General features: G+C 37.7%; 1 protein-coding gene across 1 annotated transcript in view; it reads left to right on the top strand.

The window, feature by feature from the left end:
- AKAP11 (A-kinase anchoring protein 11) overlaps positions 1-17,043 on the top strand; it is a 54,989-nt gene that overhangs the window by 26,663 nt on the left and 11,283 nt on the right. Inside the window, exons 7-8 of the mRNA XM_028527051.2 lie at positions 444-4,938; positions 15,842-15,997. Coding sequence (XP_028382852.1) covers positions 444-4,938; positions 15,842-15,997 — 4,651 coding nt within the window. The remainder of the gene's footprint in view (positions 1-443; positions 4,939-15,841; positions 15,998-17,043) is intronic.

The following is a 17,043-nucleotide window of genomic DNA, read 5'->3' on the forward strand; positions in this document are numbered from 1 at the left end:
GATTGTCAGGGACTTAATTTTCTTGTGGTTTTTAAGTTCATTGCTATCTGGTTTTTAATTTTGCTACATCTGTAATTATTTTCGTAGTACTGTTTTACCTCATTTTCCTAAGTGTTGGAACATGCCTAGATTCAAATTTGAGAGGAGTTATCTGGTCGAGTCACCATATTAGTGATTGTCACATATTAGTAACATATGATAACATTCTAATAATTCCATAGACCAGGTAGGTATTCCTAAGTTTGGGGTAAATTGAGATTATTTTATTACAAGTTGTATTTGTGTTTGAGAGTGACTTGGGATGAATATGTTTAAACAACATAGTTTAGAAAGGACATGGTACAAATAAATATTTTATGCTTAAAGTCTATTCCCATTGATTTAAATGAAAAAAAAATTCTGTTCAAGATTAATTTGATCATTTTAATTTTTTTTTCCTATAGGAGCAAACATTACTGCATTGAAGAGTCAGTGCGATGCTGCTTCACAGACTTCTGGTCACCAGTTAGAAACCCATGATTTAAAGATTCTGATTAGGTCTGGGCGGCAGAAGTCATTGGTTAAACCTTCAACTTCTTTAAATGTTCTGGGACATAAAGAACAACCTGTGAAAACTTCAGTTACAACATCAATTTCTGAGCCTTGGATCCAAAGAAGTGTCTATAGGTCATCTAACGCTTCTGCTAAAGATAATGACACACAGAAAACATTTTTTTCTTATTCTCCTGCCTATTCATCTGAATCAGAATGCTCAAGTCCAAGTCCTGTTATTTTCTTAGATGAAGAAGGATATCAAAAAAGTTTGAAAGCAAAACTTGAGTTACCTAAAATTCCTGTGATGAAAGATGATATAGAGGATTCAGACTCAGAAATAAGTGAATTTTTTGATAGTTTTGATCAGTTTGATGAACTAGAACAAACTTTAGAGACTTCTTGTCCATTTCTAGAAGATCCTGTCATAGGGAAACTATTGCAAAAAAGAGGGCACAAACGTGACAAATCTTGTTCTGTAACCACTACTATGAATCCTCCAATATTCAAGTTTGATCGTCCAGCTCTCCCAGCTAACGTTAGAAAGCCCACACCCCGTAAACCAGAATCCCCTTACAGTAACCTGTGCGATACTCCAGATTCTCCTCGCCCAGTGAAGACATCTGGGGAAGACAGCGGCTTGTTTAGCCCCATTCGGTCCTCTGCTTTTAGTCCTCTTGGAGGCTGTACACCTGCTGAATGTTTTTGCCAAACAGATAGTGGTGGAGATATGATTCCTGAAAATCATGATTCTATTTATTTCACCTATGAAGATTATGCAAATAGCATTTCATGTGAGGTACTGGACTCGATTCTCCAACAAATGAATACAACATCAAGCATTAATGGTGTTAAAAAGGGAGAAAATAAAACCATAGCTCTTAAGAGTAGAAGCTTTGACCAAAAAAGTAAATCTAAAAATAAATCCTTAATGATTAGAGACAGCATTCAAAAATTTGCAGCAGATCTTGTGGAAAAAAGTTTTGGCAGTGCGTTTAAAGATTTACAAAAAGGAGTCTCTTCATTTTCCAATGCATTGTGCCATTTAGCTATCAAATTGACAGCATCTGTTTTTCAGATGGCATTTAATGAACTGAGAAGGCAGTGGGCATTTTCATTGAAACAGCATGCTATTAGTGGTCTGGCTAATTTTTTGGTGAGTGAAGCTTTATCAAATGCTTTAAAAGACTTACAGCATGTAAAGAAGCAGATATTTACAAACATAGTTGCTGGGTTTGCTGCAGATCTTGCCGAAGAGCTTGTTTTTGAAGGCATCATGGAAGTGTGTCAGTTTTCATATCCTCCAACACCTGCATCTCCACCATGTTGGTCATTTGATTATGAAGATAAAATAGTGAAGTCATATGCAAAAGATTTGTCTGAATCTGTAATACAGGAAGCATTCATTGAGCTATCACAAGTTGATGTGATCTTTACAACAAAGGCAGCAGTTAGTGTTTCTACAGATAACATAAAATATGTGAGTGCAGAACATAATGTGCCATCGACACAGACATCCACATATCCCCCTACTTTCAATAATCAAGCAATTATGGTAACAAAACCAACACAGGAATATAAAAAAGAATACACTGTACAGCAGGCCTTATTTTGTACTTCTGGGATTGTTACTTCTATACCAGTGCCCCTGGCAGGAAGTGCCCTTCTCCCACATCACTTTTCATCTAATATATATCAGTCCAAGTCTCTTCTATCATCTGGTGATAATAATTTGAATGGTGATTCTACTGAAGCACGTGTTTCCACAAAAAACAATGGAGAGGAAGTAGCCTGCCTCAGAAATATTTGTTTGCCTTCAGAGCATAATCCAGGTAACCAGAATGATTTTAAACCAACTGATGATGATACTGAAATGCACTGTTCTTCAAAATTAACAAGTGATCCTGTGATTATTAGCAACTTTTCTTCAGCAATGGTACATTCAATAGTAAGTGAAACTTTAGAGTCAGTAACATCACTCAAAGTTACAAAAAGAGTTGATGAACACACAGATTGTTTAACTAAAACAGTAAAGGAAAAAAACCCTCCTTTCTGCTATGATCAAGAGACACTGCAACAGAGTGAAGCTGGCAATAAGGACTTGTTTGTTGATCGACTATCTAAATCTATTATTAAACATTCCATGGAGAAAAGCGAACCAATCATCCCAAATGTGGATAAAAATTTGGTACACAGGGAAGCCATGCCTATTTCTGGAGCAGAGTCACAGTTGACCTTGGGAAATATTCCCAAATTTCTTGATGCTCAAGATCACTTAACTCACTGTTCACTTTCAGTAGGAAAAGGTTGTGTTTTGGAACATAAAGATTCTATAGCTCATGGGTTTTCTTCAGAGACACTACCACATTGTCCATCTATGGCAGGTCAGAAACCTGATTTGAAGGAAGCTGCTAAGGACAAATCAGTGAAAGCGTATAATTTGAATAATACAGCACCAGAGCCCTTATCTTTTGGGCAAGAAGGCCCTTTTGCCCATTCACATACATTCTCATCTGCAGTGCTTACGTGTGTAGATGGTTTGCATGTGGAAGATAAACAGAAAATCAGAGATGGAAATGTAATACCTGATACTCCTCCATCAACTCCTCTAGTACCTTCCCAGGATAGTTCTGAATGGGATATCAAGAAGTTAACTAAAAAACTCAAGGGGGAGTTAGCAAAAGAATTTGCACCTGCTACACCACCTTCTACACCTCACTACTCATCTGTTGGTAGTTTGTCTGAAAATGAACAAAATACTATTGAAAAAGAAGAGTTCATGTTGAAACTCATGCGATCTCTTTCAGAAGAAGTTGAAAGTAGTGAAGGTGAGGAGCATCCAGAAGTGAATATGAAGTCAGAGCACTCAGGGAAGAAAGTTCAGTTTGCCGAAGCATTAGCCACACACATCATTTCTTTTGCAACTGACATGGCAGCTTCCCATTTAGATAATAAAATAACTCAACAACCCAAGATTCAGAGTCCTTGCTCAAATGTGCAGAGACAAGGAAGTGTGTCACCTACTTTGATAAATTGCTCAGATGAATATTTACAAACTTTATGCAATTTTGCAGGTGATATGGCTGCAGAAGTCATTACAGAAGCTGAGAAAATAGCAAAAATTAGAAGTTGTATGCTTTTTAGGCAAAAGAAGAACAGTTGCTATAGTGATGGTGGTCAAGATTATAGATTAGAAGAGAAGTCGAATATAGAGACTGTAGCATACCCAAGAGATGTTGATCCATTTATTCTCTCATTACCACCAAGCTCTTGTCTGTCGGGTCTGACGTGTAAATATCCTAGCTGTGAAAGTGTGACAGATGAATATGCAGGACACATTATCCAAGTGCTAAAACAAGAAGGTGGTAGTAGTGAGTTAATAATGGATCAGTATGCCAATAGACTTGCCTATCGATCTGTCAAATCAGGATTGCAAGAAGCAGCTAAGACAGCTAAAATGAAATGCAACTCAAAAATGTTCCTCATGCAAAGCTCACAGGTGAAAATCAACAATGAACTCTTGATGTTCTTAAATAAAGAACACCACCAAGAAGTGGATAAAAGACAAATTAAAAGAAGTGGAGATTACTTTTGCAAAAATCGAACTTGTGAATGGACAAGGGATACATACAGAAATGAGTGGCCTGAACTGTACAGTTTTTCAGCCTCTCTTGCTCACAGCATAACCAGAGATGTTAAAAAAGAACTCACAGTGTCTTCTATAGTTGGCTTGCCAAAATCCTCAACAGATTCTTGCCTTTATGAGAAATCTGGATGTGATGAAGATACTGAGTCTCATATTGAGCCAGAATTTACTAAGTCTTTTCAGCCCTCTTCACAAAATCACAGATTTTACCACAGTACAGGCAGCTTAAATGGGTGTGGTTATGGACAGAATGTTGTTCAAGCTATAGAGCAGTATGCTAAAAAAGTAGTGGATGATACTTTAGAACTAAGTTTAGGATCTGCAGTTTTCCAAGTGTCTGAGACCACAAAAGCAGCCGGTAGGATAACTTATGCAGAAAAGTTGTCACCTCTTACAAGTCAAGCTTGCAGATACTGTGACCATAAAGAACTCCATGACTGCAATGGAAATTCACCTCAACACTCTTTCAGGCATGATTTACTTGCTCATAGTAAGCCAGGTTCTAATTCCAAATTTAACAACATTTATCAGACCAGAATTTTTCACCTTGATGTCCCTCAAATTCAAGTTGATCTTGATAAGAAGACCGTGCTTGCTGAAAAGATAGTTGCTGAAGCTATTGAAAAAGCAGAGAGGGAGCTGAGCAGTACCAGTTTGGCAGCTGATAGTGGGATTGGACAAGATGGTGTTAGCTTCGCTGAAAGTCTTACCACAGAAATAATGACATCAGTGATGGGGAATGTTGAACATGCCATTAGCAGGTAAGTTTCAAATTTCTTTTGGGTTTTATGGTAATATGAGAAGTTAAACCTGGTCATGTATGTCTTAGGTCCTATTCAGAAAGGTGGGATTATTTCTAACCCTAAATCGGCAGTTTTTCTCTATTAACATTTATGTATTGTTTTATACCCTACAGATTACTTCCACATACATTGTTCATTATCCCACAATAGCTCTTTGAAGGAAGGTATTAACCATTTACCCTGGTAGAAGACGAAGCTAATCACCTTGCCCAAATTCACAAAGCTGTGAAGTAGGTAATGTGAATCAAAGAAATAGCTGGAGAATATTATACAGCAAGTGTATAGTATTACCCTGTTTACTTATTGTTCTGAGATTAAATTTTTATATAGCATTTTCTTTTTTCTATTTGCAAAGGTAAGATTTTTTTTTTTTAATAAAAGCGTAATTTAACCAAAGTGCTATTAGGGAGATAGCAGAAATCCTTCAACACATCGCCACTGCCACCACTTCTCTTGATAGTCCCATAGTCTAAAGGGACACTTCCTTCTGATAGTCCCACAGTGTCCTGTTCTTCTGCAGCCCTGTATTAACACCTTAGTTAAAATTTTCCCTTTTAATCTTCTTTTTCCTGGGCAAGCACCAAGACCAATTTGTATTATTAGTTTGTAGGATTGTATTTGTTAGTCCCACTGAAAAGAGAAAATGCCATAAGTGGAGGTGGAATTTAATTGAATTACATGGTATTCCAGATCTTTTAGTAACTTTTGTCAAAGCTATGACAAAGACTTGTTTCTTTTCTCCACCATGCAGTTTGGTCAGGATCCTTGACTCCACATTATTTGGTAGCAGCCTCTTGAGATAAAAGATTCTGTAGGTTTTGGTGAACTATGGGAGGTCACTTTTGCTGTGATCAGGTAGCTTTTTTTCCTCTAAACCAGGGATTGACAAACTATTATTACCCATGGGCCAAAACAGATCCATTGCTTACTTTTGTATGGTCTGAGAGCTAAAATAAAAAAAAAATATGAGGTCTGTATGGAAAAAGTCCAGCCATTGTTAGTATAATGAGAACAGTTTGTGTAACATAGATGTAACCTGGCAGCCAAGGAGAGTGGACTGGAATGCACATATGTCAACAATGATGATTTCACTGTACTAGTCAGTGGGGGTGGTAGATGCTGCTGAGTGATCATGTGTACTGTGTGGCCATTGCATTCAGAATGACTGTGAGTAGAGCAACAAATCTTCATCTACTTTTGCATTAAGCTTGAACATTCCTCCATGGAAACTATTTGTATGATTTAGAAGGCTGCAGTTATGGGCAACTGGTAATTGGCAGCTTCAGCATGACAGTTCACCCACTCATGCATCATGTCTAAGCGCAGAGTTTTTTGGTGAAACATCAAATCACTCAGGTGACTCAGCCCTTCTACAGCCCAGATTTAGCACTCTGTGACTTCTGGCTTTTTCTGAGATTAGAATCACCTTTGAAAGGGAAGAGATTTCAGACTGTTGATGAGATTCAGGAAAATAGAACTGGGCAGCTGATGGCGATTGGGAGAACTGTGTGCCTACTTTGAAGTGGACTGAGGCATCATTGTCCTATGTACTGTGTTTCTTGTAGCTTCTTCAGTAAATGTCTGTTTTTTGTATTGCATGACTTGGATACCTTTTGGACAGAACTGGTATATCTGGCAATGCCTAAATATTCACTCCCTGGCCCTTGACAGAAAAAAATTGTGGACCTTTGTCCTTGACCCACATTTGTTTATGGGTATATATTGGTTTCTTATATGATTGTAGACATGAGTGGTTAATGTATGAATGAATAAGTGGCGGTGAGCTGAAGCTGGGACTTTCTACAATTGAAGTAATTTTCCTCAAACAAAAGTGGCCTTAGGGTATTTTAACTTTTTTCCCCCTTCTTTCCCTCCTACAATCTCAATCTCATGGGAGGATAATTTTCTAGATCTAGATAATTCTATAGATTAGAATGTCTCTGAGATAATCCTAGGGACTGTCAAATGTCTTTGCTATTGATTTCTCAGCATTTTCACTTTTCCTTCTTAGAGTTGGGTGAATAGATAGGCCCTTGGAGTTCTTTCAGTAATCCAGTGCTGTCTAATTCCAGTTTTTTATCCAGGCTGGTAGAATGTTACTCCATATTTTTTCCCTTTCTTTTTTTTTTTTTTTAATTAATAGTTGTGCTAGGGTTCTATAAATGATGACTATTCGAAGTTGATTAGTGTATATCATGTACTGTTTCACATTTTCCTTCTAAAGTTAAAATGGTTTGTCTTTTAAGCTTTAACATGGAGTCATTAAAATGGATTGTTTTAAAGGTATTAGTTGGATTATTTCACTGGTGTACCTTTTCTCATAAATATTTGATTCATGAAAACAAACCTAAATATTTCACAAAGCTGTATTGTACAGAGGGGTTGTACATGAGTGTCAAATAGCTTAGTGAATTTTTAGAAGAACAAAATATACAGATTATACTTGAGTTATTTTCTTCTGAGCCAAAATACTTAGCAGTTATTAAAAAACAACAACTCTTTTCTAGACCCCATCTAGTGGGTCATTCCAGCCAAAAAACCATTAGATTGTGGCATATATCAGGAAAAGTGTTCTTTTTTTTTTTTTTTAAAGAACAATGTGGTACTCTATTATGGTTAAAACTATAGTGTTACATCTATTTATTACTTTTTAACAACATTATGAGATTTTAAAGTTAATTATTACCCAAGTCATCTTATTGACAGATTTTGTGACAAAGATAAATAAAGTTATTCCCGAAAACCAAGGCAAAACAAACAGATTTTATGTTAATAACTTTAAAAGGTATTAAACATAAAGCCTGCACATACAAGATCTTACTTTATTTACCAGACCTTTAGCAAAACTGGTCACTGACTTAATAGCACTAAATTGATGATTCAGCCAAAATGTGACCTAATGGTCTCTTGATGGGATTGAGACCTAGTCACTTCTTTTTAAAACAGAAACAAAAAATCTAAGGCAAAAGACGAAGTTCAAACTGGGACTAGCCTTAAAATTTTACCTTACACCATCTTTCATTTCAGACTGACAAGAAAAACAAAGGAGAGCTCTCAAACTGAAACTGACTTCCTCCTGTGGAGGAATAGAGAAACAAACCCAACAGACAATTAATTAAAAGCAGTATACACAACAAGGAAATCAAACTATACACAAAGTCCATATACCCAAGCCAGAAGAGTGCTCCAACCAGATCTCACACTGGGGACCTACAGTTTTTCATTGAGCCGTACCAGCCGCCGAGAGTGACAGGGCAGGGGCTCCTTCCTGGTCCTGCATACCAGGGACTTACCCAGTTTGGGAGTTTGGAGTCCATTGACCTCCCAGAAAAACTGGCTTACTGGGTATTTGTTACAGAAAAGCCCAGATTTGGTCTGTAGTTCACCGAATGGCCAGTGGCCTTAAACTAGATGAGCTTTCTGAGTGCAAATCCAATCTCTTACTGAAAAGTGATGGCAATGGGGAAGGTACAGAGAGTCGGAAAAGGAGAGTGCCCAAGTAAAATTATGTGGCAGCTGCTAGAGTCTCCAAATCCGTACTGCTGGAGCCCACAGTCCAGGCAGTTGATGGGACTCCCCGCCAAATACCAGACTTCCTGGAGAATCCTGAAGCCTGTTCCACCAGAATTGGCAGAATTGAAACCTGATGGCAAACGTGTCCAGGACTTGGATTATAATTGTGCATTTATTAATACCAGAAGCTTGCAATCTGAGAAGGTGGTGGGTTAAAACCCTAACATCCACCCTTCCTTGAGCTTTCAGAAACAAGTTTATATAGGGTAAATGTAGGAATTTGGGAGAGGGCAATTCTAGAGGCAGTGCAGGCCTTCTTGTTTCCTTGGGAGGGGGAGCTGAAAGGGAAGTCTGCAACTTTTTCCCAAGCTGGCTCCTTTGTTCTGGTGTTAACTCTCAATTTGCATTAGAATTCCTCTTCCTCTCTTTCCCAGAGGCCTGTGGTTTAGGACCAGGGAGGTTATGTATTCTCTGGTTAGGGAGAAGAGGTATAAACCAGTGCTTTCAAGTGTTCTTGGTCAGGGGAGATAAGGTCTTATTATTCACTAGCTGGCTGTAAATTGCTTACTGTTTGGCTTCATTTAATTTTCTTTTTTTTTTTTTAATTTTTTTTATTTCAATCATTGTTCAAGTACAGTTTTCTCCCCCCTACTCCCGTTCCAGCCCCTCCACCCAACCCTCCCCCCTTCCCCCCATTACCCCCCACCCTTAGTTTTTGTCCATGTGTCCTCCAAATTTGTTCCTGTAATCCCTACCCATTCCCCCCTGAAATTCCCTCTTCTCTCCCCTCTGGCCACTGTCAGACTATCCCCTATTTCAGTGTCTTTGGTTATATTTTGCTAGTTTTTTGTTTTGTTTTGTTGTTTAGATTCCTGTTAAAGGTGATATCATGTGGTATTTGTCTTTCACTGCCTGGCTTGTTTCACTTAGCATAATGCTTTCCAGCTCCATCCATGCTGTTGCAAAGGGTAGGAGCTCCTTTTTCTTTCTGCTGCATAGAATTCCATTGTGTAAATGTACCATAGTTTTTTGATCCATTCACTTACTGATGGGCACCTAGGTTGCTTCCAACACTTGGCTATTATAAATTGTACTGGTGTGAACATTGGGGTGCATAGGTTCTTTTGAATTGGTGTTTCAGGGTTCTTAGGATATAATACTAGCAGTGGAATTGCTGGGTCAAAAGGCAGATCCATTTTTAGTTTTCTGAGGAAGTTCCAAACTGCTTTCCATAATGGTTGTACCAGTCTGCAGTCCCACCAACAGTGCACTAGGGACCCCGTTTCTCCACAACCTCTCCAACACTTGTTGTTTGTTGCTTTGTTTATGATGGCCATTCTGACTGGTGTGAAGTGGTATCTCATTGTGGTTTTAATCTGCATCTCTCTGATGGCTAGCGATATTGAACATCGCTTCATGTGTCTTTGGATTTTCTGTATGTCCTCCTTGGAGAATTGTCTGTTCAAGTCCTTTGCCCATTTTTTAATTGGGTTACTTGTCTTCTTAGAGTGGAGTCGCGTAAGTTCTTTATATATTTTGGAGATTAAACCCTTGTCTGAGGTATCATTAGCAAATATGTTTTCCCATACAGTTGGTTCTCTTTTTATTTTGATACTGTTTTCCTTAGCTGTGCAAAAGCTTTTAATTTTGATGACGTCCCATTTGTTTATTCTTTCCTTTATGTCCCTTGCTCTAGGAGACAAGTCAGTAAAAAAGTTTCTGCGTGAAATATCTGAGATTTTCCTACCTACGTTCTCTTCTAGGACTTTAATGGTGTCACGCTTTATATTTAAGTCTTTTATCCACCTTGAATCTATTTTTGTATAAGGTGTAAGTTGGTGCTCGAGTTTCATTTTTTTGCACGTAGCTGTCCAGTTCTCCCAACACCATTTGTTGAAGAGGCTATTTTTATTCCATTTTATGTTGCTGCTTCCTTTGTCGAATATTAATTGACCGTAGAGGCTTGGGTTTATTTCTGGGCTCTCTGTTCTGTTCCATTGGTCCATGTGCCTGTTTTTATGCCAGTACCAGGCTGTTTTGATTACAGTGGCCTTGTAGTATAGTTTAATGTCAGGTATTGTGATCCCTCCTACTTTACTCTTCTTTCTCAAAATTGCAGCAGCTATTCGGGGTCGTTTATGGTTCCATATAAATTGTTGAAGTGTTTGTTCTATGTCTGTGAAATATGCCATTGGTACTTTAATCGGTATTGCATTGAATGTGTAGATTGCTTTTGGTAGTATGGACATTTTAATGATATTAATTCTTCCAATCCATGAACACGGTATATGTTTCCATTTGTTTGTGTCCTCCTTGATTTCTCTCCTCAGTGTTATGTAGTTTTCTGAATACAGGTCTTTTACTTCTTTGGTTAGGTTTATTCCTAGGTATTTTATTTTCCTTTTTGCTATTTCAAATGGGATTTTTTTCTTGATTTCTGCTTCTGCTGTTTCATTGTTGGTGTACAGAAATGCCTTTGATTTCTGGATATTGACTTTGTATCCTGCTGTTTTACCAAATTCATTGATTAGGTCAAGCAGTTTTTTGGTGGAGTCTATAGGATTTTCTATGTACACTATCATGTCATCTGCAAACAGTGACAGTTTTGTTTCCTCCTTTCCGATTTGGATTCCTTTTATTTCTTTTTCTTGTCTGATTGCTGTGGCTAGAACCTCCAGTACTATATTGAATAGAAGTGGTGAAAGTGGACATCCTTGTCTTGTTCCTGTTCTTAGTGGAAAAGATTTTAATTTTTGCCCATTGAGTATAATGTTGGCTGTAGGTTTCTCATATATGGCCTTTATTATGTTGAGGAATGCTCCCTCTATTCCCACTTTACTGAGTGTTTTTATCATAAATGGGTGCTGTACCTTATCAAATGCTTTTTCTGCATCTATCGATATGATCATGTGGTTTTTGTCTTTGCTTTTGTTTATGCGATGTATTACATTTACTGATTTGCGTATATTGTACCATCCTTGCATACCTGGGATGAATCCAACTTGGTCATGGTGTATGATCTTCTTAATGTACTGTTGGATGCGGTTTGCCAGTATCTTGTTGAGTATTTTAGCGTCAATGTTCATCAGCGATATTGGCCTGTAGTTTTCTTTCTTTGTTGTGTCTTTGTCTGGTTTTGGGATTAAGATGATGTTGGCCTCATAAAAAGAGTTTGGTAGTCTTCCATCTTTTTGGATTTTTTGAAATAGTCTGTGAAGGATAGGTGTTAGTTCTTCCTTAAATGCTTTGTAGAATTCTCCTGTGAAACCATCTGGTCCAGGGCTTTTGTGTGTTGGGAGTTTTTGGATTACTGCTTCGATTTCTTTTGCTGTTATTGGTTTGTTGAGGCTTTCTGCTTCCATTTTATTGAGTTTTGGAAGGTTATATTTTTCTAGAAATTTGTCCATTTCATCTAGGTTTTCAAATTTCTTGGCATACAGCTCTTTGTAGTAATTTGTTACAATCCTTTGTATTTCTGTGGTATCTGTTGTAATCTCTCCTCTTTCATTTCTGATTGTGTTTATTTGAGTTTTCTCTCTTTTTTTCTTGATGAGTCTGCTTAAAGGCTTGTCGATTTTGTTTATCTTTTCAAAGAACCAACTCTTGGATTCATTGATCTTTAGAATTGTGCTTTTAGTCTCTATGTCATTTAATTCTGCTCTGATCTTGGTTATTTCCTTCCTTCTGCTTGCTCTGGGCTGTCTTTGTTGTTGTTCCTCGAGTTCTTGTAGACGTAGGGTTAGGTTGTTTGTTTGAAATGTTTCTAACTTTTTTAGGTGGGCCTATATCGCTATGATCTTCCCTCTCAGGACTGCCTTGGCTGTGTCCCATAAGTTTTGGGTTGTTGTGAGTTCGTTTTCATTTGTTTCCAAAAACCGTTTGATTTCTTCCCTAATATCATTCTTGACCCATTCATTGTTTAATAGCATGCTGTTTAAAATCTCCATGAATTTGAGTGTTTTGGGTTTTTTTCCTTGTGGTTGGTTTCTAGTTTCAGTCCCTTGTGATCCGAGAAATTGCTTGGTATGATTTCAATTTTTTTGAAATTGTTGAGGCTTGTTTTGTGTCCTATCATGTGGTCAATCTTTGAAAATGTTCCATGTACATTTGAAAAAAATGTGTATTTAGCTTCTTTGGGATGGAGGGTTCTGTAAATATCAGTAAAGCTCAGCTCGTCTAGGGTATTGTTCAATGCCACAATATCTTTGTTGATGTTTTGTTTGGAAGATCTGTCAATTTTTGATAGAGGGGTGTTAAAATCCCCCACAGTAATTGTGTTGCTGTCCATATCTTTCTTGAAGTCCTCTAAGATTTTCTTTATGTATTTAGGTGCTCCTATGTTGGGTGCATATATACTTACTATGTTTATGTCTTCTTGGTGAATTCTTCCCTTGAGTATTATGAAATGACCTTCTGGGTCTCTCTTTATGGATCTTCTTTGGAAGTCTATTTTGTCAGATATGAGTATTGCTACCCCGGCTTTTTTCTCCTGTCCATTTGCTTGGAAAATTTGTTTCCAGCCCTTCACTTTCAACCTGTGCAGATCTTTTATCCTGAGGTGGGTCTCTTGTAGACAGCATATGTGTGGGTCATGTTTTCTTATCCAATCAGCTATTCTATGTCTTTTGATTGGAGCGTTTAGTCCATTTACGTTTAAGGTTATTATTGATAGGTACTTATTCATTGCCTTTTATGTACGTGTGATCCTCTCTCACTCTCTCTTTTCCTTTCTTTCCTTAAAGCAGTCCCTTCAGCATCTCTTGCAGAGCTGGTTTAGTGGAGGTGTATTCTTTTAGACTTCTTTTGTCTGAGATGGCTTCATTTAATTTTCTTGTCTGTTTCCCCATTCTACTTACCCAGGAATTTCCTAGCTTCTTACTATCCTGTCTCATTTTCCCCTCAGAGACTTCCATCCCTAAAATCTTCTAGGAGTGATGATGAGGGAGTTGATTCTCTTACAAATAACTGCTTCCTGCTGACAAGGGGTGTAGTCCCTGCCTTTGTAGGGTATGGAAATCTCCATGCCTGATCTAAGGGATACAAGAGAATGGGATTTGAGACTGGAACAGAGAGGCTGTTGGCTGATTCTTCCAAAGTAGGGATAGGCTGGAATCCTCAAAGCGTCATCATCTTGATACGGGATTGTTGTAGCCAGTTCAACCACCTACTCCTGACAATAAGTCCATTCCGCCAAACCACTGAGTCTCATTTCAGGATGTGGCAAATGGGCTTCTGAGGTGGCGTCTATATTTTGTTAAGCAACCAGGTAAATAGGGATGTAGTATATCCATTCTATGAAAACAGAAAGACCACAAAGGTTAACGAATACAGTAAATCATAAACCAGTGTCGGAGTCTACAAGGATGTCAGATGAAGAGACCAAAATAGAAGGCACTTGCTAGAATGAAATTAAGCAATGACAGTCTGGTAGGTTTCCCTTATCTGTAGTTTCAATATCTCTGGTGCTATCATTGGGTGTTTGGTAAATTCTGTATAGCTGACACTACATCATAGTACTTAATAATTCCAAATTAAAGAATGAAAGAAAAATGAAGAATGCCTAGAATAATTCTGGTTAGTATATTTTAAATACAAAAAGAACTGCTCCAAAGAGGCAGGCAATTGAGAATCTATTCTAGGCACTGGGTATACTGAAGTAAGTAAAACAGGGAGAAATATATGTGTTCATTTGGACTTTAATTATAGTAGAATAAGACAGTCAGTGAATAAGTAAAATGTGGTGTATGTGACATGGTGATAATTGTTTTGGAGGAAAACTAAAGCAAAGAAGAGAGTTAGCACTGCTACTGGTGGTGGTGGGTGGCAGCAGGTAGGGCTGGTTTGCAGTTTTGAACAGGTAGCAGGGGAAGCATTTCTGACAAAGTAATATTTGAACAAAGAGCCAAAGGTGAAGGGAGACATCACATGAGAACCAGGGGAGAGGGTTCATGCAAAGGGGAGAGATTGCATTTTGGAGAAACAGCAAGGAGGCTTGAGTGGCTGAAGTGAGTGAGACAGAGGGAGTGGTAAGAGATAAGGTGGAGGTTATGAGAGGTTATCATACCAAGTAGTATGTTGTTAGGATTTAGCTAATTCTAATTGATCAGAAGCCACTAGAGGGTTTTGATCAGAGGACTAACATTTTCCCCCTTCATGTTTAAAAATACAACTTTAAAATGCTACGTTGAGAATAAAATGTAGTATGGGTAGTTACCAGAGGGGACCCCCAAAAACTGGAATTTTATTTCTAAAAAATTGTGTGTATTTTTACATGTTTAAATTTCGGTCACCTTCCACGTGTTCTCCATTTGATGCAAAATACCTATTGACACTTTCGCCAGTGCTAAAAACAGTTTTTGAACTCATCAATTTCGATGCCTTTTAGTGCTTCTGCCATTTTTTGTTTCACCTCTTCCACAGTGGCAAAATGTTTCCCTTGAGGACTTTTTTCATCTGGGGAAACAAAAAACCGCTCAGGTTGAGATTGGATGTATAGAGAGGGTGGGGCATGGATGCCATACTGTTTTTGGTTGAAAACTGCTGAATACTCAGTGCTATGGGGGCAGGTGTGCTTGTAAATCACCCATTATGACGTGGGCAAATGCTTGAAAGAGTCTTCAGAAAAATTCACTGAAGTGGAACACAGCCTCTCACAATAGCTCCAGCTGGTGCACTGATACAGATGGGTTCCTTGAACACCCACCTGGCAGTGGAAGCCTATACTGCAAGGGGCCTGCCCTCCAGAAGATAATTCTGGGTTGTTTTTTTGGGGCGGGGGAGTCTCCCCTCATACAGCAATTGAACAATGAATGGCCTTTATTGTGAAGATAGAATAAATATGTAAATATTTCTTGATTGAAAAAAAGTGAGAAGGGTTAGGGTTAGGATCCACACTCAAAGGCTTGAAGACAGTTTCCTAATTTAACTAAAAGCTTGATTGACAGTACCAGAATTTTGTGAACTACTACTTTTTCTTTTAAAGCCATAAAAAGGGTTTTGTCTTGTCTTGTTTTTATACAAATGGAATTACTATCTTATAAAGCAGATGGAAAACTTAGGAACTTGTGCTCCTTCATAGTGGTCCCAGTAGTAAATATGAACTGCTTTAAAGAGAATTTAGATAAATGACACACTTGGGATGGATGGGTGTTGGTAGGTACCTCCATTAATTCAAATTAATAAGGTGTCCTGCAATCTCTTTTTGGCAGACTAAACAAAGCAGGTAGGTGGACCACTGGTCTGACTCAGCATAGTGTTTCTTGCTTTTGTTACCTTCTATCATCAAATGAATAGGCTTCTAATTCAATATCTGATGCTTTTGGATTGAATTTATGTATTTTTTCTTTAGTCCAAAAGAAATAAAAGACTTTCAGTCAACCGAGTCTTCTGGTAGCCAGCAGATGAATCTCAGTCTTGGTGATGACAGCACTGGTAGCTGGTCCAATTTAAGTTTCGAAGATGAACACCAGGATGAAAGCAGCAGTTTTCATCATCTGAGTGAAAGGTAACTGAAATTCTACATGTATATGCACAGTTTGGGTTTTAAGACCTCAAATGTGAGCTATAAATTTATATTGAGTATTATTTAAAATTATGAATTTGAAAACCTGTCATTTTCAAAATGTATTTTATTATTTATAATATATTTCTAATGGTTTTGACATTTATTAAATATAATAATTAGCCTAGCTGATTTTCTCTGGATGTGCCAGTAGTCGATATGAAAAAATGTTGCATACATTTGATTTTACACCCTTTAAGCTTTACCTAGAAATTTTGTGAATTTGAAGGAAAAATTTTTCTTTCTTACTCTTTTTTCTTTAGAGCAAAGGAGGGTACCTTTTTCTTTAGAGCAGTGATTTTCAACCATTTTCATCTCATGGCACACTTAATTAATTACTAAAATTCTGTAGCACATCAAAAAACAGATTGCTGTTTTTGCTGATCTGACAAAAAGAATAAAAAACAGGTATACTTTTGATTCATTCAGATCGGACGGATATTGTTGTGTTGGGTGTTGTTATTTTTTAAAATTGACAGTCTTAAGAGAATAGAGGTTAGTGCCCCTGATTAAATAGTCAGGTATTGTATGATTTAAAAATTCTTGTGGTGCACTTGGGTGCCTGCCAAGGAACATCGGTTGAAAATCACTGCTTTAGAGGACAGGAAGAAGGACAAGTTCTGTGTAAGAGGCATCAGAATGGCCCGTAACTTTCCTGATGTTAGTTAAAGTCGTGTCTTTTTTGGGAAGGGTTAATGACCTCCAGTTTGTTTAAGACAATCCTGGTTACATCTGCTCTGGTGTAATCACTGATGGTGACACCTGTCATCTTCACAAGTGCCCTGGTCAGGTGAAGAGTCACACATGGCCATCCTAGTTAGAAGTGGCATTTTATAAATAACTGACTTCAAATCTCACTTCAAGGGGCAAAATGGGAGGGGAAATGAGGTTAGGTGGAGGGACATTTTTTCATGTTCATCTAATACTAAGGTGATAGATTTTTATGATTAATTAAATGGGTAGGAATTTTGTAGTTTTTTTTATTTGGG

This window comes from Phyllostomus discolor, chromosome 11 (assembly GCF_004126475.2).
Source record: "Phyllostomus discolor isolate MPI-MPIP mPhyDis1 chromosome 11, mPhyDis1.pri.v3, whole genome shotgun sequence".
NCBI classification, from domain to species: Eukaryota; Metazoa; Chordata; class Mammalia; order Chiroptera; family Phyllostomidae; genus Phyllostomus; species Phyllostomus discolor.